This window comes from Hippoglossus hippoglossus, chromosome 6, assembly GCF_009819705.1.
Source record: "Hippoglossus hippoglossus isolate fHipHip1 chromosome 6, fHipHip1.pri, whole genome shotgun sequence".
Taxonomy (NCBI): Eukaryota; Metazoa; Chordata; class Actinopteri; order Pleuronectiformes; family Pleuronectidae; genus Hippoglossus; species Hippoglossus hippoglossus.
In genome coordinates, this window is record NC_047156.1 from 2,050,569 (window position 1) to 2,076,663 (window position 26,095).

At 43.3% G+C, this 26,095-nt stretch overlaps 2 protein-coding genes and 1 long non-coding RNA gene across 6 annotated transcripts in view; 1 reads left to right on the top strand and 2 right to left on the bottom strand.

Annotated features, from left to right (window-relative positions):
- Positions 1-164: 164 nt before the first annotated feature.
- On the bottom strand, positions 165-3,171 carry si:dkey-12e7.1 (uncharacterized protein LOC557553 homolog). Of its 2 annotated transcripts, none has more exons than XM_034588249.1 (3): positions 2,752-3,171; positions 1,186-1,813; positions 165-930 (listed from the first exon to the last, which is right to left on the bottom strand). In XM_034588249.1, the coding sequence occupies exons 2-3, from the start codon at positions 1,747-1,749 to the stop codon at positions 343-345; spliced, it is 1,152 nt and encodes a 383-aa protein (XP_034444140.1). In that variant the 5' UTR covers positions 1,750-1,813; positions 2,752-3,171; the 3' UTR covers positions 165-342. The 2 variants fall into 2 exon arrangements, with proteins under 2 accessions (XP_034444140.1, XP_034444138.1); XM_034588247.1 differs by having other exon boundaries at positions 1,186-1,823.
- A 2,336-nt stretch (positions 3,172-5,507) lies between these two features.
- On the top strand, positions 5,508-25,673 carry chka (choline kinase alpha). 3 transcript variants are annotated; one of them, XM_034587779.1, is made up of 12 exons: positions 5,508-5,892; positions 8,870-9,029; positions 11,303-11,356; positions 18,528-18,641; positions 19,178-19,311; positions 19,661-19,765; positions 20,788-20,846; positions 20,947-21,034; positions 23,503-23,611; positions 23,802-23,908; positions 24,006-24,087; positions 24,377-25,673. In XM_034587779.1, exons 1-12 carry the CDS (start codon positions 5,630-5,632, stop codon positions 24,434-24,436), a joined length of 1,335 nt encoding a protein of 444 aa, XP_034443670.1. In that variant the 5' UTR covers positions 5,508-5,629; the 3' UTR covers positions 24,437-25,673. The 3 variants fall into 3 exon arrangements, with proteins under 3 accessions (XP_034443670.1, XP_034443668.1, XP_034443669.1); XM_034587777.1 differs by having other exon boundaries at positions 8,870-8,978; positions 24,377-25,672; XM_034587778.1 differs by lacking the exon at positions 11,303-11,356 and having other exon boundaries at positions 8,870-8,978; positions 24,377-25,672.
- Positions 16,509-26,095, bottom strand: part of LOC117762982 — a 15,075-nt gene continuing 5,488 nt past the window's right edge. The window contains exon 3 of the long non-coding RNA XR_004614099.1: positions 16,509-16,579. This is a non-coding gene — a long non-coding RNA (uncharacterized LOC117762982). The remainder of the gene's footprint in view (positions 16,580-26,095) is intronic.

The following is a 26,095-nucleotide window of genomic DNA, read 5'->3' on the forward strand; positions in this document are numbered from 1 at the left end:
GTCACTTTTCCAGCAGTGAAAATGAATCCAGACCAACACGAGTCGGTGCAATCAGCGCGAGGCACCTTTGCTTTTTTGGAAATATTCGACAAACAGAATTAAAATAAGAGAGATGCTGCTCATCATCGTCTTGTCAACATGTTTCCAAAGTAGCAGCAGCTCTTTGTTTTGGAAACAACTTGCAGTCGTTTGATTATAATTCAAGTCTGAGTTTTATCTGCAGCCACATGTGCATGAATGTGTCCCCATGAGTGCATGTTCAGTTCGATCAGACAGAAATAAAAAGGGTGTGTGAAAATCATATATAGCTTTCTTCTGGAATCTGCCAGCTCATTCAGGTCACTACCACAGCCAGCTGTCTAGATGCTGAACACAGTAACAGGACTGTTCCAGGATGGCCGACAGCTCCCCGTAGCTCTCCTCTCTCCACGTGGGAAGCAGCCTCTCATTGTTGAGGGCCTGAAGCTTTGGCGTCCCCTCCCGGAGGACGTGGTACAGGCACGGCCACCGGTGCTGAATCCTCAGCCTGGTCCTCCGGTCCAGCGTGATACCACGGACGATCTTCTTGGCACGAAGCTCGCGCAGGACGGGCAGCTTCAGGCAGGAGAAGACTAAGCCTCGGCTGGGCGACACGTCCAGGAACTCCAGGGACGGAGACTCCAGAGTGTACGAGATGCCCAGATTCCTCAGCGGCACCAGGATGTGTAACGTCAGAGACTTCAGGTTGGGCAGGGAGTTGGTCAAGGTCTGCAGCGTCGAGGGAGTCACTCCTTTGAATACCCAGAAGTATTTGAGCTCAAGGACTCGCAGCTGCTGGAACTGGGTGAGCAGCGACACGGACACGTCGGACCAGTCGAAGTGGAGCCGCAACTTGGAGATGCGTGGGCAGCTCTGAGTGAGCTCGCTGAGCAGCTCCTGGAAACTGGTCACCTGTCAAACCACAGAGAAGAACAATGTGCTGAGAGATTTGTTTGTTTGACAGTTTTTCCTCATGGTTTATTTCTGTATTAGAGACGTCAGGAGATGTTAAATGACTTGTTGTCACTCGTCATGAATTTATTTCTTCAGTGACAACAGTCGTCAGAGGCAGAGACCCCTCCCGGTTAAACTGGACCAAACAAACACTTTATTAACTCTGAACAACTCACTAAAGACAGATTCACAGTGAACTCATCATCACGTTACCTGATCCATTTTGGTGATGCTGTCCTGGTGTGAGCTGGAGCTGGAGTGGACCTTGAGGTCGAGCGGCTCGAGCAGAGTGAAGGTCCAGTTCAGATCCAGGTGGCTGAGGTCTCTGCAGTGAACATTGTTCAGCAGGTGGCTCAGCAGCTCGCTCCACTTGTTGAAGCGATCCCCCAGGTCGAAGCTGGCCTTCAGCGTGAGCAGACTGGCCCGGCGGGAGATGAGGTGGTGGGTGTAATGGTGCACCCAAGCTTTCCACCTCTCAAACTCGCGGTTGGAAACCAGCAGCCCCTCCTGACCGAGGTGGAAGACACCACGTCGGGAATAGTCCGCTACCCTCCACAGCTTCCAGGAGCGGACGAGGCAGCTCCAGCTCAGGCAAACCAGAGCGCAGCTGCACTTATCCACCTCGTTCAGGAAGGACAGGACGTGCAGCTGGCACTCCACCGGCAGGAAGTTGAAAGGGAAGTAGTCATCTGCCGCTTTGCGCCGGCTGCTCACGGGGACCAGGGGTCTCTTTCGTGGTGACATGGTGGCAGCTGAGGAGATGATGATGCTGGTCATTGGTGGAGGTCAGAATCTCCACCGGGTGGTCTTGTGGTCTGGCTTTGCCATAAATATCTTGGGTCTGGTGGAGTCTTAAGAAAATAAAAATAAACTTTTTAATTTCCTTGATTCCAAGTTGTTCAAGGCAGAAACACACAGGACTCTGGTCACTGGGAGGTCTAAACTAAAATAATAATAAATAATAATAACCAGAGATCAGACTCATTAATATCAGTCCACTAAAAACATTACGTCCTTAGCAGAGGTGGTTATTATAATAATAATAATAAGAATAGAGAGCTCTTCAAAATCTAGATTACAAAGTGCTTCACAAAGCTCTTTAAAGACAATAGTTAGAAATGTAAAAAAGGAAAATTCATGTTCCGAGTCAAATCCAGACAGGTTCTTAGATAAATGTCTTATGAAGGGACTCATACCTCGTCTCTTAATGTAACCATGACCTACTCATGCCTAACTCTAATTAACCAACCCACAATTCACATCGGACCCCCTAACATTAACCATGGTTACTAACTGCTGAACCCAAACCATTCCTCTAACCTAGATCCAACTTTAACACATGTCATAACCTAAGAATTGAAATGAGATAATCCTTTATTAGTCCCACAATGGGGACATTAGCATTGTGAGGACAAGTCCCCACAACATGTGAAATAACTTAACCACACACACACTATAGATGATTTCCCTTTCAAACCCAACAGACTAAATGTGAGTCCTTCGTCTGCAGGTAATTAAACCGAGTGTGATGACGTAGAGCTCGTGCTTCAGTGACTCTCCTGCTGGAACAACCCTTCAGGTAACGTGATATTCACGTGGTCAGTAATCGAAGTATTAAGTGACACGTCGGTTTGTAACGTGAGTTCCTTCCTCAGCTCCGTTAGGATGCTCGTCGCCTGTCAGTCAAATGAACGCGTCACACACGTATGAGCTCATTGTCCTAAATTGTCCTAAATTAATGTTTTTACTCTTTGATCAACACTGAAGTCTCGTCTTTACCTTTTCCTTCGAACTGGCTTCCTCCTCCTCGTCTCCGGTTAACAAAGCTAAGCTGCTAGGAGCTAGCAGGAAAACAGACAAAGGAATTAAAATTAAAGCTTATTACCGCGCGTTGTTCCACATTTTACTATATTTTATCTCATAAAGCGACGCGTTAAAACCGGTTGAACTGGTTAAACAAACTTAAAACTTAAAAGCCGCGAGGATAAGTGGTCGGTAACGGTCCCGGCTAGTTAGCATCCGAACAGCTGAGCTCTGTTGTTGTTTTTGTTGTGGCTCGATGGTGATGGCGTCATCAACGTGCGTTGGGCTGCTTGCTCCGCCCGCCGGAGTCGCGCCACCGGGCGGGGGTTAAGGCTGGGACACCGCAGTTTGCGTTTGAAGAAGAAGAATTGTTGTAATTTTAGTAAATTTGCGGTTTGAGTGACGATAAACGGTTTAATTGATAATGTTTGCGGGATAATGTGGTGTTTTGTTATCTTTCTGAAACAAAAATAAGAACAAAACCACACAAAATATAAAAATATATTTGTTCTCTCTGATAAACAATTGGTGGGAAAAGTGTCACGTGTTAATATTCAAGACTCAAGAAGATTTATTGTCACTTTCCAAACATGAGAGGAAACGAAACTGAGCTCCCAGAGAACAGCAAGGAAATAGAAACACCAGAATCTACAAACTAAGCAGACGCAGCAAATAAATACAATCGAATAAAAACAATTAATCAAAAAGAATCTCAAACTAAACAAGGATAAAAAACAATGCAAATTAAAAAAGGTGCAAATTAGCATTGATAAATATGAGTACATTCATATTTCCCAACAATTGTAATGTGTTCATGTTCAATTAAAGTGTTTTTGGAACAATTGCTTTTCTTCGTGGGAAAAGTGAATCTCATTCCAGGTGTGTTACTGGTTGTTTCCCCCAGTAGATGGCCCTGTGCACACACGGATACCGTGTGGCCCTGGTGATGCAGGGTGACCTCCTGGAAGTGGTGACCTCCTCTGGCTTCCTCTCTATCAAACCGCTGATACAGGCTGTTTCCTGCACATGTGGGCTTGGCCTGAGGGAACCAATTAAAAACGTCCAGTCCCAACGGACCACAGTCCCACAAACACGTAAACAGCAGCAGTGCTGTTAGAGCTGCTGCTGCTGGTCGGTGCCACTGTGTTGTGTGTGACCTCAGAGTGAAGATGTCCAACCGCTTCCTGGAGTCAAGTTCAGGCTCATTCAAGAGCTGGTTTGACAATAAAACACATGTGACTCTGTCAGTTTAATAGTAAATATGAGGTCATGAGGTGGAGGGAGGGTTGTGTGACTCTCGACACAGGTCATGTCCTCCTCGTGCTTCGGTGATACATTTCTACATTGTGCGCTTCTTTGTAAAGTCAGAGAAAGGCAGGAAGTGACACGTCAGAGGGGCCCGTTCTGTGAGAGAGGGTGAAAACACAAACACACTGGATCCTCAGAGGATTACTACATATTTCTATAATACTGTACACAGCAGCTGTTGTGATGCCAGATTTCAAACAGGGTAGGAAACTGCGAGGGGGGACACAGTGACAGATAATTATATTGCATTCACTGATTCCTCAGAAACTCCAAATACATAGTTTTCCTTTTTCAGAGGATATGTAATGTATATGTTATACATACATGTCTGGGTGTTTCTTTGCTATATTCTTTTATAGCTTATTCTTCCTTATTCATTTTGTATTTGTCATTGCTGTTATTCAACCTCAAGTCTCCTAATGGGGATAATATAGTTTCAGTTGGGTAACACTGTGTCTGACATTCACTTTGCAAGCACTGCTCAATAGATCGGAACCAGAATTCCTCACACAGGTAATGTTTATTAAAAGGGTAACACTGAAAATGTTCCTGGTTCAAAATCAATTGTTTCTAACTTAAACTTCTGTTGCCACCTGACTGGAAAGGTAGAGAGAGTTGATCACGACAAGGGGAGTCTTCTATTCCTCTACGTCATCAAATGAGCCTTCTCCATGTAGGAGAGCTGGATTCCAAGACTCATCCTCAACTCCAGCTTGATCCTGAAGAACCTGGATCCTCAGCATCAGACATTTCAGACTCAGAATCAGGACCAAGAATTGCCTCCTCATCTTCCTCATCTTCATGCAGCGTCTTTATGACCACGTCAACCGTAAGACCAGCCAGACTAACACTCTGGATAAAGAAAATCAAATGCATATCAATCAGTCTACTAGGTTATATTTCGACTTTTATTTTGTTGATCTAGCCATGGTTAGCTAGCCAGAAAAGAAGCTAGCAAGCTAACAGCTAGTTAGTATTGTACATATTTCTCTATCTCACTAGTAATGGATGTAAAATAAGACTCACAAGCATCAGATGTGTGAAATGAACGGCAGGTGTTTCCTAGTGAATTCATAACGTATGAGTCATTTCTGACCCATGTGTGTAAAAGTGATGTAGAAATACCAAATGTACGTTTGTTTATAAAGTAGGAACTGAGGAAATGAATACGGGTAATTTTTTACCCATGTTGTGCATCAAAGGGTTAATTATCCAATTAGTATTTATACATCTATACATGATGGTGCCTTCAGGGAGGCTATGTAACATATATATAGGATGTATACATCCGACGGTCCTTGAAGGCGCCATCTTGTTTGTTATAGATTTGCGGGCAATGTCCGAGTCGGCCAATCGGAGCAGAGAAGGGTCGCGGGCGTGTCTTGTGACCCCGCCCTCCCCCATATAAAAAGGCCCGCCGCTGTGTTTGATTCATTCGTCGTCAGAGAGAAGCGTGAACATCTGTGACTGAAGAATTCAGACCTGCCATAAAGACACGGCCTCTCCCTCCATCTTCTACTGACACGAGCAGAGCGCTGCTGTCTCCATGTTAGTTTTCCTAAAGAAGAACAACATGAAAACCAAATTCATCAATGGAGTCTCCTCGTCCCCCTCCATGTCCCTGGAGCTGCTGGTGACGGAGAACGCGCTGCAGGTCCAGCCCGACGCCCAGGAGGACAGCAAGGAGCCGGACTGCGCGGACCTGCCCGACCCGGACACCCGGCACCGGGCCTACCTGTGGACCCGCGAGTTCCTGCACGGGGCCTGGAAGATAGTGCCCGAGGAGGACTACCACATCACCGTCATAAGGTACGGGGCGGCCGCCTGCCTCTTTGTGAGGGAGAGACCCAGGTGGCGGAGGATGCTGTTACACTTCCTCTGTCGCAGATAGAGGGGGTATAGAGAATTACATTTTATATAGAGTTACAGAGCCTGTCTATATGTCAAATAATATTACATATAGTGTTGCATCCTCCTGTCTATATGTAAAACAATATAACATATAGAGTTACATCCTCCTGTCTATATGTCAAATAATATAACATATAGAGTTAATCCTCCTGTCTATATGTAAAATAATATAACATAGAGTTACATCCTCCAGTCTATATGTGAAATAATATAATAGTGTTGCATCCTCCTGTCTATATGTAAAACAATATAACATATAGAGTTAATCCTCCAGTCTATATGTAAAATAATATAACATATAGAGTTACATCCTCCAGTCTATATGTAAAATAATATAACATATAGAGTTACATCCTCCAGTCTATATGTAAAATAATATACAATATTATATAGAGTTACATCCTCCTGTCTATATGTAAAATAATATACAATTTTATATAGAGTTACATCCTCCTGTCTATATGTGAAATAATATAACATATTATATAGAGTTACATCCTCCTGTCTATATGTGAAATAATATAATAGAGTTACATCCTCCTGTCTATATGTAAAATAATACAACATATAGAGTTGCATCCCCCTGTCTATATGTAAAATAATATAACATATAGAGTTACATCCTCCTGTCTATATGTAAAATAATATACAATATTATATAGAGTTACATCCTCCTGTCTATATGTAAAATAATACAACATATAGAGTTGCATCCCCCTGTCTATATGTAAAATAATATAACATATAGAGTTAATCCTCCTGTCTATATGTAAAATAATATAACATATAGAGTTACATCCTCCAGTCTATATGTAAAACAATATAACATATAGAGTTACATCCTCCAGTCTATATGTAAAATAATATAACATATAGAGTTACATCCTCCAGTCTATATGTAAAATAATATACAATATTATATAGAGTTACATCCTCCTGTCTATATGTAAAATAATATACAATTTTATATAGAGTTACATCCTCCTGTCTATATGTGAAATAATATAACATATTATATAGAGTTACATCCTCCTGTCTATATGTGAAATAATATAATAGAGTTACATCCTCCTGTCTATATGTAAAATAATATAACATATAGAGTTACATCCTCCTGTCTATATGTAAAATAATATACAATATTATATAGAGTTACATCCTCCTGTCTATATGTAAAATAATACAACATATAGAGTTGCATCCCCCTGTCTATATGTAAAATAATATAACATATAGAGTTACATCCTCCTGTCTATATGTAAAATAATACAACATATAGAGTTGCATCCCCCTGTCTATATGTAAAATAATATAACATATAGAGTTACATCCTCCAGTCTATATGTAAAATAATATACAATATTATATAGAGTTACATCCTCCTGTCTATATGTAAAATAATATACAATTTTATATAGAGTTACATCCTCCAGTCTATATGTAAAATAATATAACATATTATATAGAGTTACATCCTCCAGTCTATATGTGAAATAATATAACATATTATATAGAGTTACATCCTCCTGTCTATATGTGAAATAATATAATAGAGTTACATCCTCCTGTCTATATGTAAAATAATACAACATATAGAGTTGCATCCCCCTGTCTATATGTAAAATAATATAACATATAGAGTTACATCCTCCTGTCTATATGTAAAATAATATACAATATTATATAGAGTTGCATCCCCCTGTCTATATGTAAAATAATATAACATATTATATAGAGTTACATCCTCCTGTCTATATGTAAAATAATATAACATATTATATAGAGTTACATCCTCCTGTCTATATGTGAAATAATATAATAGAGTTACATCCTCCTGTCTATATGTAAAATAATACAACATATAGAGTTGCATCCCCCTGTCTATATGTAAAATAATATAACATATAGAGTTACATCCTCCTGTCTATATGTAAAATAATATACAATATTATATAGAGTTGCATCCCCCTGTCTATATGCAAAATAATATAACATATAGAGTTACATCCTCCAGTCTATATGTAAAATAATATACAATATTATATAGAGTTACATCCCCCTGTCTATATGTAAAATAATATAACATATAGAGTTGCATCCTCCTGTCTATATGTAAAATAATATAAAATAGTGTTACACCTTCCTGCCTCTGTTTAGAATATAGAAACTATTAATTTATATAGTGTTACATCCTCTTGTCTCTGTTTAAAATATAGAAAATATAACATTTTATAGTGTTACATCCTCCTGCCTCTGTTTAGAAGAAGTAAAATATAGAAAATATTATTTTAAATTGCATATTTATACATTATTATAGATTTTAGAAATCTAAAATATATAAATAGTAATTTTATGTAGTGGTACACCCCCTGTTACAATTGAGTGTATATATAGATTTTTCTTATCACAACAAGGACGCTGACAACATAACGCAGCTAAAATGGCTGTTTCAGTGGAATATTACAGCAGCTCTTATTTCTTGTCTCTAAAATCACTCCAGGTTAGTTATTAATTCATAATCTTAAGTCCCGCCCCCAAAGCCGACACCTACCAACAACATAAGTTCCAGTCTTGAAGCTTAAATAAGGTATTTTTTGGGAAATAAACGCCCTCTAAAAGATTATGATTTGGTTTTATTTGTTTTAGCTGCTATTCTAGTTGTTGTTGTTGTTGTTGTTGTTGTTGTTGTTAAAAAATAATTCACGGTTCATTTGAATGTCTTTGCACCGTTAACTGAGCTGGATAAGATTTAACTAAATATAATAAAGACACCTCTTTGAATCCATAAAACATGAGGGCGTCTGAACCAGCATGTTACCAATGGAAGTCCCTTTATGTAATAATTGATCCTATTCTCTGATTCTCTGTGTTTCAGGGGTGGTCTGAGCAACAAGCTCTTCCTGTGCAGCCTCCCCGACAGCCTGGACTCTGTCGGGGACGAGCCGCGGTGCGTCCTGCTGCGCCTCTATGGGGCCATCCTGCAGGTGGGAGACACATCTAGTCGTTTTTACCGTATAAAAAAAATACAAGTAAAAGTAAGATCCAACCCCTCACGAAGGACAAGTTGTATGTGAGAAGTTTCTCTCAGTATTGTGTAGTCGCTGTCCTGTAGTAACTGATGTTAACCTGCTTTTCACGTAGATAAAGAGCTGCTAGACGGCTGATAACAGACATGTAAGAGTCATATCAGACTGACCTGTCAGAGGGTCAAAGGTCACTTTACTGCTTAGTTGATAAACACAGGAAAAAGATAATAAACATGATACATTAAACTATGTGACTGTGCCACCAGGCTGTTGTTGCTGCTGTTGTTGTTGATGTGTATGTATGTGTGTGTGTGTGTGTGCGTGTGTGTAGCATCTGTGCATATGCTTATGTTAGTGTATGCATGTGCAGTTATGCCCTCATGTATGTGTGTGTGTGCGTGTGTGTGCGTGTTAGCCATTGTTGTACATGGTGATGTACCCCCATGGCTGTACATGCATGTGTTCTTTGCCGTAGGCTTCCCAAAGGAACATGCCTTGGGCACGCTTGTTCCCAGGTGAACCCACCAAAACCCACGGTACAGTATGAGATCTCTGAAATCTCAGCCTAATACAAAGACACACACTTCTGTAGAAACAAACCTGGCCTCCAACTCTGGGAAGATACATTAAGGAGGGGATAAAAACTAAGTGTCGACATCTCTCCTGTCTGTCTCTTTCCGTCTCTGAATCCTTTTAAGCCTTTTGTTTCCTCGGTCCTCGTCTTTATCTCCTGAGATGACGCGGCGGCTGTGTCCAGAGTCCATGATCCCAGAATGCACCTGGGCCAGACACATGCTGCGTTTTTGCTAATTGTGACACAACTGCTCTAAAGATAACCGCTTAGTCACCGTCACGCCCCCGGCAGCCGATCGATTTCTCCTGCTTATATTGAGCGACGAGAGGTCAAGGACTTTAAAACATTTGCACAAGATTCCTTAAAACAGCATATTCTTATCTCCTGCTGCCACTGCATTGTTGTTAGTGGCACAGTTTGTTTGTTCCAGTCTGCAGCGATAAGTCAGAGACTGGAGCCCAAACAAAGACGCTGCTCGCTCGCTGCCCTCCGAGCCCGCCGATCTTTCATTTGCAAGGGAATCATTTTTATGTGCCGGCCCGATGAGACCTTCATTAAGTATTAACTAAAGTCGACGTAATTGCAAACAGGCCTAGAAGCCGTTAGCTTTTATTGCTCGGGATGTCGCACGGAGCGAAACGCACCAAGGCAACTGTCGCCAACTGCGTCACGACTGAGCCGCCTCTCGAATTAGTGATGTCCCATCAAAACCCTAATAGGATCGAGGAAGTCAGAGGACATTGTCATTGGAGTGCACGGGAACTAATGACTAAACAAACCCTGCACCGGACACTGTTTCTGGGTAATGGAGATATGTGGATAGGGGGCTGGAAAATGTGTGATTCACCAAGTTAAAGGAGACGTATGATGTTTGTTTTTTAGTGAATATAAAAGTTCTACGACCCGTCCGACTCATTGTGACATCACAGTGCCCCACGTAATGCACAGCTAGCTGCTGTTCTTATAACATCCCCTAACGAAGTCAGGTGAAGCAAGAACAGAATCCGACATTTTCTTACATGCGCTGGGAGCAGTCGGCCTTAAAGAGACAGGAGCTGAAACCAAGTGTTTGAGACAGGGGCTGAAAGGAGGAGCAGCAGCAACGGACAATCTGAGGAAAGTGATGGGGAATTTATTGATGGGTGCTGAATTAACAAAATATCACAAAACATTTGCATAAAAGAGGAACGAAGCTCCCATTAAAGAATGAATTTGTCGTAGCGACGTTTCAAGAACAAAGGATCTTCATAGTTCTGATAAGGTACCGAGTTGCCGACGCTGAATCGAATTTTCTGAACATTTTCCTTTAGAATTCATTCAATCTGTGGTGTCGCGGGGGGGGGGGGTTGCACGTGCACGGAGGTCACTCGCACGCAATATAAAATATGGCGGAACCGCCGCAATCTAGATACACTGCACTAGAGCACGTAAACCTCTCTTCAAGTAAGAACCCCAAGTAAAATAATTAGAATATGAGCATCATGTGTTTTCTGCTTTCTCTTTCCGGCTGTTGCGTTTAGCAGGTAGTCAGAGGGATGGGGGGTGGGGGGGGGGGGGGCACTGTCCTCTCCGAAAGCCTCGTGTGTCTCTGAACTCATACTGTACTGTCTGCTCTGCAGGCGTGGCTGTAGGTTTGATGTTGGCGCTCACGGGCGGCTTCACGTGATTTCGTGGATATTCATTTCATTTCTTTTTTTTTTCCTGATAGATGTCCTGTAATAAAGGAGATTCCCGACAGTCGAACAAAGAAAACCTGTTCCAGGTAAGTAACCGACGATGGTGCCACCGTCCAGTGTCTCTGCACAGCGTCACCACACATTCACCGTCTCACGTGTCAGCACCACCGATAACATTGTTGTGCTTCTCGAAATTCTTCTCTTAATCATGTTGGGACGGGGGTTTCATTCCGACTCCTCTGATCTCCGCAGGCAGCTGTTGTTTTTATTCACAGAGAAGCTGAACCTCTGCAACCAGCTGGGCTTTTACATTTAACCCCTTTTCAGCCCCTCAGAACCAGAATCATTTTACAGTTACTTTTTTTGTAAAGCTAATTTCTTATCAAAGTTACAAAGTGTTTGACAGAAAGTTTTAGTTTGCTCGAGATGTCCAACAACTAATGAAAACATGGTTAAAATGTTCCTGCTCTATTGGTTAATGTATAAGTATAATGTATAAGTCACCTAATAAAGATCACCACCTTAATAATACTTATTTTGATTAACAATATTCAGACCATAATCCAGATCTGCACCAAATTTCACCTTTTCATTGTTATCACTGCACTCAAGATGACAGATTAATTCACAAAACATATCGAAATACGCCCTATTTTTTTCATGTTCAAGCTCGTCATCGAATTTGCTGCAAATGTGAACGAGTCAGAAGAATCGCTTTAGTGTTTTTTTGCGTGATCCTGCTGACACCACGGATGTTGCCTCTGTAACAGAAGAGACCTTGTAGTCGTTCGCTACCAGCAGAGCTCTGTCCCTCTTAATGAACCCCAGGTAGACCGGGGGTTAGGACTTTGGTTAATTGATTGATTAGTTTGGGAGCGAGGTCACTAATTGTTTAAAGGGCACACAAGTAGGACTGTTAGCCTCTTAGCACGTTGACGTTGTGTATCAGTCGGCGCGGGTGGAGGGAACTCTGAGTAAAGTGCAGAGTGCATGTGTGACCTCACCTGAACCAGTCGGAGACGGGAACCATTTAACTTTAGAGATTTTTTTCTTATCTGGTTTTTTGAGGCCTGACTTGATATGTTGTCCTCAGTCGTGGATTAAGTTCAGGACGCTCAGCTCAAACAAACCTGATTTTAAATAGACTCTTATTGTGGTGAAACGATTGAATCCAACAGTGGAGTTCAGCTGAGGAAATTATATTTAGAACAGACGGCCACAGCAGAAATATTAGATACGGTTAGGACAGAACTGTATGTTCACAGAGACGCTGCTGACGGCCCGACGCGCTGCCAAGTTTCAACGACCCAGAAAGCTCCCTGCGTCGTGTCATGTGGACACTGACGGAGCATTGTCCCGTCTTTAGGTATCAACGGGTCTGTGTAGGATGAGATCACGCCTCAACACACAAGCCACAGTCAAATGTCATTTCCTGTGAACAAGAGGTCACTGTCCTGCTGCAGGATTGCCGTGGTGTCACTGATAGAGTCGATAGCCACAACAAGCAGTGAGCGTCTCTGTGATTCACGGTCACTCGGTCGTCTCTCAGAGGGACACTAGCCATGTGACTGGATTTTTCCATCACAGCCACGACCCCTTGACCCTCACGTTAGGGACACGTCATGGAGGCGAGGTCCTGTTGTTGACGCCAGGCTGATGCAGAGTCGACCTCGTGTGGGCGTCTCAGCGAAGCCTCGTCCAGGTCCACCTTCTCTAACAATGCTGTCTGGTCAAGGTTAATCCCATTTGGATTAGAAGGGATGATGCTGTTTTAATCCCTGTGGGGATGTTTCACATGTCACAGCAACGTAGTAGAGAACAAAGCACATTTAGAAATGACAGAAACCGCCAGGGATAAAAGTTTTACCTTATTTTTTATTTATTGAAGATTTCTGACTAGATATGTGTTAATCCAGTTTATCTATTTACCAGTGCTTCTTTATTTCTCTTCATAAAATGCAAGTTTTTTGCGTAATCCTGCAAACTAATAGAAAAAGACAGAGGATCTCTACAACTAGTGTATGAACGGAAATATCTATTCCATCGATATAAATTTACTGTAAATGAGCAAGAGCATTACATTTGTTGAGTCAGAAATTCCCCTTTGTCATGATACTTGAATAACAACATTCAATAAAAGGGATTTGTATAGAAGTAGTTTGTTTAACCTTTTTTAAAATTGTAATATGGATAATCAGCCCCAAATATGTGACTGTGTCTGTTAATTGTTTTGATTAAACATTTATGTAATGATATATTCCCTGTATTTAAACAAACCCCCTACCTGTGTACAGTAAGTAAAAAGTCGTGGGTGTTACATAACGGTTCGTGTATTACTTCACGTCCTTATCGCTGCACTTTGACACGAGTTCACTGTCGCACACAGACGACAGGAACAAAAGTGTGACTGACACTGATTCCGTTCACTTCAGATGGATTTGACTGGTCTGTACTTAATCTGTACTTAAGTATTGAGGGTTAAAGCGTCAGCTGTCGGCAGCTCGCACTGCACCTGTTGCATCACAGCCAAGGCCACGCCGCTGAAAATCTCACGACTGTGCGGCGGCACTGATACGGGACCAGTGAGAACATCGATGTGAAACAAATAACTCCAAACTAATCCCAGAGATCAGCCGTCAGACCGAGTGTGATGTGACGATGGAGGAACCTCCTGTTCGTTCAGAAAGGATGTTCGGGTTTACAACAGGAAGCTTCAAGGCCCTGACCGTTAAACAGGAAACAGCGAGGGGAGGGATGTTGAAGTTCTTCCGTGTCTGAACCAGTTTCGTTTTAGGGACGCGGTACTCGACTCGAGGACGGTAGCTGGCTCTTAAGGTGAAAATTTGCTTCCCCGGTACACTAGCTAAAAACAGTTATAGCAAATAAACATTGTTTTAAGGCTGTGGCGAAGTTTTACAAATTAAAAAACCCACATTGGATTAAAAGAATCATAATAAAAAACATATTGACTGATCGTATTCACACTTGTAGATATCCTGCTAACAGCTTTACAGGCGAGATTCTGCAGTTGGCCACTGGGGCAGTTTAGCACTAAGGCCGAGTGTTGGTGCCAAGTTGACGTCGTTTGCTGCCGGGAGCACGTTAGAGATGAAGCCCAGGTGGTAAGAATGGAGCTCATTCATTGGTGGAGGAGCCTCCGTTTTTTTACGTTTCTCATTTTTGTTTGGTTCGGTACCGGCAACAAAACTACCTGGTCAGGTTCAGTTTAAAAACCCACGTGTGTAAATACATATACCGCTCATAATTAATAAAGAAAATACAAATCAACCCGCATGTGCAAAGAATCACGTCACATTTTTTTTTCTAAACTCATCAAGTCGACGTAACCCTGCAGCACATCTGCAGCCACAGCCCTCGATGCACCCCCCCGGGCTGAACGGTGCGCGTGCTCGACATCTACGACTTGTGGAAAATTAACATGTGAACAAATGGAGGTCTGGTCTGGGAGAGTGGGAGCCGGAGCTAGAACACACACCGGCATTTAAAATGGGTCAGAGGAAAGTAAACCGGAGAGCCTGGTGCCGGGCTGCGAGCAGCGCAGACAGTCGATGGGACGAGCAGGGTCACGCTGCGGGACGCCGCCTCCAAACAACACGTCAGGGGAGGGTCGTCAGGGAGCCCCGTGCCGGTTGGTTGTTTCCCCCGTTCTCAAACCAATCGGTTCCCACGACACACAGCCATTCATGATGAAGCAGATTAAGTGGGAATTTCCAGAGGATTCAATGACCTTCGGTTTCTGAACGACACTTCCTGTCACCGTCACAACAGAATGCAACTCTTGGTTTGCCCCGTTTCTCCTTATTGGCGAGGAGAATAAAATCTGTGTCTGACACGAGGGCAAAGTCAACGTTGTTATCTGACCCGGATTTAAACTGAACTGTTTGACCGAGTCGTGTTTCTAATCACTATCAGTTAGGCTGCTTTCAGTCTCGTAGTTTGCATTTCACACGTGCACACGCATCAGATCCGGCTCTTATCAGCACGAACTCTCTTGACATCTTCGTTCACACATCGGCTTCTCCTGGATTTCTACGGACTTTGCCCCAGGAGGTCAGGAGGGTTCTGCAGGAGCTGCGGAGCGTCCCACTCGGACATTTGCGTTCACACATGCGCCTCCATCGTAAGAAACAGTCCAGTGCATGTCTGAAAATAGCTTTGGACATCATGCAGGAACTGAATGTCCATTTGACACGTAGCAAATGTAGATTGGAGCAGCTCTCGGCCGTACGCAGGCTATGTGCTGCAGATTCAGGTCAGTGCACACAATGATAATCAAGATGGTGCCTTCACTGACTCACTGAAATAGGAGCGCTGCGTCCAATAAGCCGACCCCACGGAGTCTGCGCTGTGCTTCGGGCGCCAGCTGGTCCGTTGTCTGCCCGTATGCGTGTCAAGATGATTATGTTAATGTGGATCATTCACACTGGAGATTTAAAAAAAAGTAGATGCCATCAGCAATCTGCAGATAACGACGTAACTCGGCGATCGCTGAGCAAACGGCCTGGGAATGAAACCCAATGTGTTCAGGAGACGGACGTTTTATTTATTCAAGATGTCGAAGCCTTTTTAAATGGTTCACTGTATCCACGCATCGGATACACAGGGCTGATGGAAACCATGTGCGGGTTCTGTGGAGGTTTACTGATCACTTCTACAATCTGTTGTGATTCCCAATGACGAGTGGGAAAAGACCTCTTGCTTTAATCACGTAGTTGAATTGTTTCCAGATTGTTTCGCAGATGACAGAACTCCATTCGTAGAAAGAGCAGAAACTCAACTGTTTGTAGTTTTCCAAGAATTTTTATTTTTTTTTTCCATTCTTAACAATAAATCTATTAACCCTTTCGGAGTATCTGGGCCATGCTGAGGAGAAACCTGAGATAAATATATAAAGTCATATTACGGGAATAAATTCAAATAAAAAAAGTTGTAACTTTATGAGAATAAAGTTTTAATGTTAGGCTATGTGTCATTTTAAAGGGAGAATATCAGAAGTTCAGTGTGTTGCATGCGGTGTGTGTCTGGTTGTGGTCGACTGAGGTTTTCATTGGTTACATCTGCATGTTATTAAGGGTTTAAAAGTTTCTAAGTAACTCCAGTGAGCACTGTTGCTTTCTTCAACTTGGACCTGACCCTCAAACGAAGCATCATTTAGAAACCTGAGGGGAAAACACATTTATTTTTTGGGCTTTTTCACGAACCTTTGCTTTTGCCTTGGAAACTGGATATGACTAGAAATAAGAACGTCCGTCTACACATCAGTACGTCCTCCACCTGTGTTTTGAATTCTCGATGCTCAAGGACGACACCAGATAAAGACTCGAGGGAAACAAACGCAGGTGTCACACAATCCGTTCTTTGTTCTACATGCATCTGTTGCATCTGGCTTCAGAGGGTTAACCGAGGAAAACTATTTAAAAAGAATAAGTTGCCAAACTCTCCGGTCAGACCAGTACACATCGACTGGTTATTTAGGAGTTACACAAGTTTTCCCCTCAAAAAATGAGATTTTTTTTTAGATTCTACCTCAAAGGTTTTGACTGTTCTCCAATGACAGAGATAAATGAGTGTCTCCTTGGTCCAGCGCTGTTTTATTGCTCTGTCTCTTGCAGAACGGGTAGAAACAAAGTGGAGGTGGCAGTGTTTTCTCTGAGCTGGCTTCCTGCTGCACCGTCAGTGTGAAACACATTCCCTGGCTTACAGCCGAGGACCCCGGCGCTCAGATCCAACGCTCTGTCTCCACAGCAATTTATCTGAAGGTTACTCACTTCACAGGGCTGAAAATGCAACGAGCCACTGTAACCGTGCTGCAGAGCGGCGCCGAACTAAGAAAAGACGACCTCATGGAAATGTGTAAACGACCTGAGAGCTGATCTGAATATTAAAATTTAAACTGTTACGTTCTCTTAATATGATGCGTGAGGCTTCGGGGTTGATGACATTAATCAAGCAGCTGGAATGAGATTTACTTTCTTGGCAATGGGAAAGAAGTCAATCGCCTTTTATTGAGTTTAACCACGTTTAAAAAGACGTGTTTACCCACTGTTTTTGGTGTAAAAGAGGGAAAACTAGCCCTTGAATTGAACTAATAAGTTACACTTTTTGTTTTGCCCTACGAGCGCTCACGATGTGGTTCAGCCTCCTGGTCTCTGTGGTCTATTGCTACTCAGCTAAAAAACCCTGAATCTCCTCGAAACGTGAGATTCAGTTTTCCAGAGGAACCAAAAAAAAAAGCTGTGGACCCTTTCCCTGTGTTTGTCTTGATCCGTTAATTGGTCCACTCCCTCTCCCCTGCCAATGACCTCCTGCCTATTTGGTGAGGAGCCCAGTTTTCTTTCTTCTCCTCTCACACTCACACACAATGGAGTGAAGCTGAATCGCAGCAGCGCACAGTCGTTAGACTTTCAGGCTCCAGGTCACGTTTGAGTTGGTTGGAGAAAAGATCCTCTCTCTGTTCGCAGCGTCCATCTCCAGAGTTGGGAGAGCTACAGCTCTAAATTCAGGTGCGGCCACATTCCTTCACTGTTTTTTGCAAATATGCGAATTTCATTTGTCGGAAGACCCGGTGAGACAAGAAGAACTTGTTTCCTCTCATCAAGGAATTCATCGCCTCCTCCAAGGAGGTGGTTGTCGCTGCTGTTTGTCGGCGGGATCACACAAAAATGCGAGTCGCAGCAGAACCTGTTACACCGGCAGAACCTCCTGAACTAATCAGATGGACTTGAAAACACACAAAAGGCTGCAAACCACCCATAATGCAACACTGCAAGAGATCGTACTTACTCTGATACTTGCTCCATTTAGAAAGAATAATTGATAAGCTCCGAAATATGAGACCATCGTGTTTTAAACCAGAAACAAAGTCTTATATATTATGTGTATTATTATTATTATTATTATTATTATTATAAACGTCCTGCAAACTGTGTAATATCTAAAATACACAAGACAGTAAAGTCAGTGACCATTTGATCAGAGTTCATCATAGAAGCATCTGTGAGGATTCTGCCTCCTCAGGGACTTTCTGTTATTCAGTCACCATCGTATGTAAATTCAAGAGAATCCCTGACATCTAATCTACACCTCCCTCCAATTTCCATGTTTCCATCCCGACACTGACCGGAGGGAGTCTCTATTCCAGCACTAATGGGTGGAGGAGGTGGTGGAGGTGGAGGTGGAGGCTGACCCAACGTTTTTAAATCAATAAGTAAACGTTCCTCTGTTGTGTGTTTCCAGGGCGCGGAGGCCATGGTGCTCGAGAGCGTGATGTTTGCGATCCTGGCCGAGAGGCAGCTCGGCCCGAAGCTCTACGGGATTTTCCCTCAGGGCCGATTGGAGCAGTACGTCCCTGTAAGTCGCCATTTTGTTGTTGACTGTTAACTTGCATGGTAATCCTCAACAAGGGGAGGAAAAAGGGGAACTCTCTGCATTCCAGGACCGAAATACATTCAATCAACTTCTTCTTTTTTTTGTTGAGACGTTTTGATTCAGTCCTACAAAGTTGAAACTTTAAAATCATTGAAATGAAAAGTCTAATCTGAATATATTCTGTTTTGTGTGTAGAAAGTATAAAGTGTGTTTTATGTTTGCGTTGTTATGAGTCATTTCTCTTGATGTAAATCAACTTTTTGTTAAATATGATCACAATTCTTTTTAAGATAAATGCATTTTGTACATGGAATTTAATTTAAAAACTAAACACTTGGCTCTAAACCAGGTCTAATACTGGTGGGTCTTGATTGTCTTTTCTAAACGAAGCCATTTTGAGCGTTGAACTGTTGTCGTTTGGCATAAAAAAGGTTTTGTCAGTGCAAATACTAAAATACAAAAAGATTGAAAAGCAGTGGTTATGAATAAAAGGCTCAGTAACAATTTCCCGTTGGCAGAGTCGTAAGCTGGACACGTGTGAGTTAAGCGACCCCAGCATCTCGGCGCAGGTTGCAGAGAAGATGGCCAGGTTCCACGGGATGATGATGCCTTTCAACAAGGAACCCAAGTGGCTCTTTGGAACCATGGACAAGTGAGTGTTTAGGTTTCTGTCTGAGTCGGTAACTTGAAGATGACGTGTTTCACCACCTTATCGTCAGAGTGTGAGGAGGCTCATGGGTTTATCATCGTGAACCTCCGTTGCTTTGAAGTTTGTTTGTTAGCACAGTTTGTGCAATGTTTGACGGTGTGTGGTGTTAAAGTCCGTTGTTCTTTTCCACTGATCTTCAGTGAAGACACCACTTCGTGAGTTTCTGTGGAATTTCACTGGAAGCACCAAACCCTGTTTCTTCTCGTTTGCCAATTAGATCATGAATTCGAGCTCATGTGGGATGTCATCTATAATTACTTTAGATTAACGTTAACATTTATCGATACACCAGGTACCTGAACCAAGTCATGAGGTTGAATTTCACCAGAGAGTCACATCTGCGTCGCTTCAACCGCCTGCTCAGCTACAACCTGCCACAGGAAATGGATCTGCTCAAGTATGTTCCTGCTGACACACGCATGTACAGACACATATGCACACACACAGGCACACACACACACACACACGTACAGACACATATGCGCACACACAGGCACACACACACACACACATGTACAGACACATATGCACACACACAGGCACACACACACACACACATGTACAGACACATATGCACACACACACACACACACACATGTACAGACACATATGCACACACACAGGCACACACACACACACACATGTACAGACACATATGCACACACACAGGCACACACACATGTACAGACACATATGCAAACACAAACACGACACATATGTGTTATGCAGCAGAAAGTTCAGACACGTCAAGTATTTACCTCAGAATAACCTCATTAACCAGCGAGTAAGAAAACCTGCACTCACACCAAACGTGCAGACCTGCTCGTGTTTTAAGACGAGAGGGAAACTCTGACATCATCCACCCATCAATTAGTCTGTTCATCAATTAGTCTGTTCATCCATTAGTCTGTTTATCCTTCCATCCATTAGTCTGTTCATCCATTAGTCTGTTCATCCATTAGTCTGTTCATCCCTCCATCCACCCACCCGTCCATCCATCCATCCTGTAGCTTGACATGTCACAGTGACATTTTTCACAGTTTTTGTTCTAAAATGTTGATCAGACAGATAAAAAGCAGAAAGATATATGTGTGTGTATATATATATATATGTATGTATGTATATATATATATATACATCTTTATTAGAGGATGTCCTGCAGCCTTTATCTCCATCTGTCACCGTGACTCTTTTCCATATGTTATGTCTCTTACAGTAAAGAGTTTTTTAGCACTGGACTGTTCTTTAGCTTCTCTCCTCTGTAGACTCTCTTCACACGATTCTTGTGTCGGTGGAAGTGAAGTGAAGCACAACTTTCTACTTCAATATTGGATCCATATTTCTGTACATTGATCATAGCGATCAGGAAACTGTGTTAAGGTTAAACTCTGCTGATTGATTTGTCCCCTTCATGTTCAGGTCTCTGCTGGACTCCACCCACTCTCCGGTTGTGTTCTGCCACAACGACTGTCAGGAAGGTAACACTTCTTCTTTTACTCTCTACACTTCCTCTTCTCTTCTCTAAGATGACTGGATGAACAGGTGACATATTTGTGTGTGTGTGTGTGCTGCTTTCAGGGAACATCCTGCTGCTGAATAGCCACGAGAACTCAGACCAACAGAAGCTGATGCTCATTGACTTTGAATACAGCAGCTACAACTACAGGTGAGTTTGAAACCACGGTAAATCTAACTTTAAGGTTAGCGTGGAGGGGGAGAGCGGGTTGTCCTAACCAGAGGGTCTGCGGATCCATCCCATTCTTGTCATTGGGCAAGATACTGAAAAGTCTTGTGATATATTTGAATTATGGGTGTAACACAACGACAGAGCCGGTGTTCTCAGGAGAATTATCTTATAAGCTTGAGATAAAGATAAAGAAAAATCCCCGTTCAGGAACGTAGAGGCTCTGTCACACATGATACTGCAAAGAAATCAAAGTAGTGTGTGTTCGATACGTTCACGGAAACAGACGCAGCCGACAGTTCGTACTCTTCGTCCGTATTTGTGCAGGTCCTCTTAAGACTGAAAAAACTGAAAATGAACATTTGCATAGTTTATTTAGTAAAATAAAAGTTTTCATATCGACAAACGCAACAATGTGTCTGTAGAAAACTCTAATACAGATTAGAACGACACATCAGTCCTGCTCTGTCACCGCCTCTCCTCGTCTTACCAGCTCTTTCTTTCTCAACTCCCCTCGTCTCTGTGCAACAAAGAGGGGAGGGAGGAGGGTGAAGATGGAGGGAGGCTGATAGTGAGACGGAATGTGAAGGAGAGAGAGCAGGAGGGAGGGAGGGAGGGAGAGAGGAGTAGGGGGGGGGGGGGCGACAGGCAACAGAAACAGAGATATTCAACCGAGAAGAAAAGCTCAAAATAATTCGGTGGGAAAAGAAAGGAGAGTAAAAAAAGAAAGCAGTCTGGTTTGTGTCTGTGCTCCATCCACGTTTCCTCCCGGCCGCCATGATCCGAGGGCGCCTCCCTCCGCGGAAACCTTCACTGCAGCTGTTATGCAACCGGAGTGATGCAGCGCGATGCACAGGATGGAGGGAATGGAAAGACTTTCAACTAGGCTCAGCTGGGCTTCTTAGAAACGGACGTGAAGCCGTTGGATTTACAGTCCAGCACAAAGCACAGGGACGAGACTCTCGATAGAGCTCAGTAGAATAACGGTAGATATCTCGGCTTCCTTTTGTGAATTCTTGAGTGGCTCATTTTCTGGGAAGCTGCTTGAATCCCGCTGCCTCTCCTCGGCTCGCAGCGGAGGCGCTCTCCCCCCACACTCAGGATCAGAGACACTCCTCCCTCCCCCCACTCCCGCCCCACAGCGTGGCCCCTTTAAGTCTCCTCATATGCTGCAGAGCCAACATGTGACCCTCTGCACACAAATGACTGCACACGCATACCAAACATGTGAGCACGTGTGCAAACATGTAAAGCGTGCGCAGGAAGAAGACACGCCCACAAATGAACATGTGTATATATACATATTTTTCCCCCCTCTCCAGGTTATAGACTCCCCCCCACAGTCTGAGCACTGGGAGGTGTTGTGTTGGAAAATGTTTTCCCAGCTGCAGATAACAGTGTGGGAATCGACCGTAGACTCGACACAACATGACCGCCCCGCCCCCAGAGTGGAAGCCATCTGGTGGCCGGCTGCAGTATAGGTCATAAAACCCACCGTCTCCATGTTAGTGGATTGGACACACGATGCATGTTTGGTTTTAATTGGTTATTTGATGCTGTAACAACGATGTGACGCATCGTGATTGACACCTGAGACTGACTCATGATTGGTCGAGCGCATTTATAGAGAAGACCTCGTTACCACGGCTCCACCCCCCCCCCCCCCGATCGCTACTACGACGTGTATTTTAGCTTCAGGTCTGGATAGTGGCAGGAAGTGGAGATTAACACAATTTTTCTATTGTGTAATAATTAATGTTTGATATGTTACTGGATAAATTAGTTTAATCAGACCTACTTAGCTTCATATTTGTACCTTGTTTTGACTGAAGTCTCAGTTACATGACGGAAGACGGTTTCCCCCCTTGAAGGACAGTGGGCGGTGAAAGGATGAACCAGTATCGGTTGTGTGTTTTTACTTTCACTAAGCCACTAAGAACACAAAGGGCCTCAGTGAAGCAGGATGGACAACAAGCTCCAGGGCCAGTTTAGAGAAGTAACGAGTGAACGTCCCTGAAAAACAAGGTCTCGTGTTCTGTTGAGCAAACAGGATCAAGAGAGGCGGTGCCGGTTTTCACAGGAACCGGCAAAACCACAAAGTTTCCAATACAAACACACTGATGCCAACAAGACATCAGCTTTTCACTGAACGATCATTGTGCATGTAGATATGTGTATAGAAAGTTTGAATAATAATAATAAGACTAATTTAATCTTTAATGTTGTTTATTGTGTTTATGTAATTTAGAAGTAAATTCTGCAAAATAATACAGAACACCGCAAAATACTAATACATACTAGGGTTTTGCAGATAGGTGATGATTTCTTTGATAATCAGAGGATCACAGACCGAACAATTTTCCCAATAATGTGTTAAATTATTATTATTATTATGTATTCCATCTGGCCCGCATCGTCTCTAATTGATTCTACGTCTGTCGACCTTACAGGGGATTTGATTTCGGCAACCATTTCTGCGAGTGGATGTACGACTACAACTGTGATGAGTTTCCTTACTTCAAAGTCGACGCTCAGGCCTACCCCTCCAAGGCCCAGCAGGTGTGTGTGTGTGTGTGTGTGTGTGTGTGTGTGTGTGTGTGTGTGTGTGTGTGTGTGTGTGTGTGTGTGTGTGTGTGTGTGTGTGTGTGTGTGTGTGTGTGTGTGTGTGTGTGTGATGCGTTACATGTACACAACATCTACATGGGTTGTACTGATGGATCGCTAACTGGTGTCATGTCTCCCTGTGCAGCTGCACTTCATTGAAAACTACCTGCGTGAGTCTGACGGCAGCTTCGAGCAGCTGAGCGAAGACGAGCAAACGAAGCTGAAGGAGGAGATGTACGTGGAGGTCAACAGGTGAGCTCGGACATGTGACACCACGTCAGCTGACAATGTAATAAAGTGCAAACGACAGCTAAATAAACCCCCAAACAACGTGTGCTCCTGGATGTAGGTTCTCCCTGGCATCCCACTTCTTCTGGGGCTTGTGGTCCATCATCCAGGCCCGACTCTCCACCATCAAGTTCGGATACATGGTGAGTTCTCATGCGTGAAGAAGTCGTAGGGTTGAGTCCCGCTTGGTGTTGCAGTGTCAATATTTACTGTGTTGAGTAGATGTCAGAGGTCACGCTGCCGTGTCAGTCTGACAGGATGTTAGACAACTCAGACAGGTTGTCTCTGTCACACACAGTTGGGTAATATTTAGCATTTTGGGATAAAATGTTTTGATACACTCTCAGAAAGTGACCAACATTTTACCAATATTCAGAGTTGTTCTACAGCATATATATTAATGCATACTGGGTGCTATTGTGTGTGTTGCAGGAATACGCCCAGGCCAGATTTGACGCCTACTTCCAGCAGAAGAAGCTCTGGGCTGTCTAACGAGCTGATGGGATGTATTTTATAACAGGTTCAGCCACATGGCAGCAGGAGGACGTACAGGCTGATTCCACCATCCACACTTTACTCGCACTCCCTGCCTAGAGGGGATCTGCTGGCTAGTGCCGCTGTCGTGCTTACCAAAGCCAAAACCTTGATCGCGTGGCTCGGATACTTAAAGTACGACGACCACAATCCATTGCAGCTCAGTAAAAAAATCCCAGAGAACCCCAAAAAAAGAAAAATCCTGACTTGTGCTAACGTTCCTCACTGGTCGGAGCTGCTCTCTGCTTCCGCCTCGTTCCAAACATATCACTAAGACAAGTGAGGAACCAGGTGGATTTAGGTTCCACCGGCCCCGCCTGTTCCTGAGGTCTGGTGGGATCTCTTCTCTTTCCACAGGTCAGACCGAGGTCTTCACTTCCATCGCACACTTCAGCTTGTTTGATTTTCTTCTTGTTTAAAACGGTTGTTTTTGGGGGATTTTCTTCAGGCAGATTCAGTGACGTCGTGCATCAAAGTTTTCTGAGCAGCTGCTCAAACTCCACCAAATCGAAATCAAAGACGTCAAACTTCAGCTGTTCCCGTTTCTATTAGATCTAATTCTGTGTGGCTTCCTTACTAGTACTGTTACACTGATCGACTGTGACTTTCCTCAGCCTGTTGTATGTTTGTACTAACGGGGGATTGTATTATAATGGATCGCTGTGACAGGTAGATCCACATCTGTGAATATCTTACGTTGGGTATTACTACATGTTCAGCCAAATGGCTACAGGACATTCCGGTCAGCCGCGCTTTATGAGCCGAGGGAAATGTTAGTACGCTGTCTGGGACGCTAGCGAGCTAACTAACTGACATTTCTGCTTTTTTATTTTTATTTTTTTGACTTTTATAAATGGTTTCTGCATTGAAGAAAAGTTCACACAGTTCACATGACAGTGGTTCCTTGTTGTGGTTTCTATGGTGAGGCCGGGAGGAAACGCTTACGTGACAACTCGACTCACAATCGTACCCAAAAACGACATTTTACGACACAGCTGAATTTTGCTTCATTTACTTGTTTAAGTAAGTTGTAGCTTGACTCTGTTAAAGCGGCATTTGTAGTAAAAAATGTGACTTTTACTGTATCGATCAGTGACTTTCCGAGCTCTCGGTGCTGCAGAGAGAAGTGAGTGGTGTCTCTCACCTCGTCGAACCCAAACTGTTTGAAAATGGGAGACGTAACTTTGACTATTTCGTCCTGCTGCTTCTCATCCAAACATCCTGAGAGCGGCTCAATCCTACCTCACCCCATCGAGTCGTCGCACAGCGAGTACGAGTTTCACCTGCTGCTGCTGACACAGCGTTTACTTTGCCTTTGATTGGGACTTTGATGTGTGGAAATTTAGTTTATTGTCTGTATCGGCACTTCTCACATTCTGTGAATTTAACGGCATTCCTCTTTTCACAGCGACCACGATTTAGCCTCTGGGCTTGTCCCTACGGAAGCAGCGCCCCCTGTTGGACTTGATAAGAAATGCGTTGAATGACCTAAAAGTTTTTCCGTGATAGAAATCGGTTTTCTTCACGATTCCCAAATTGTTACCCAATGACGAACCATCACCATAGAGCTGTGTCGGAAAATTGCTCCTTGTTTACGATAGAGTGCTGTACACTACT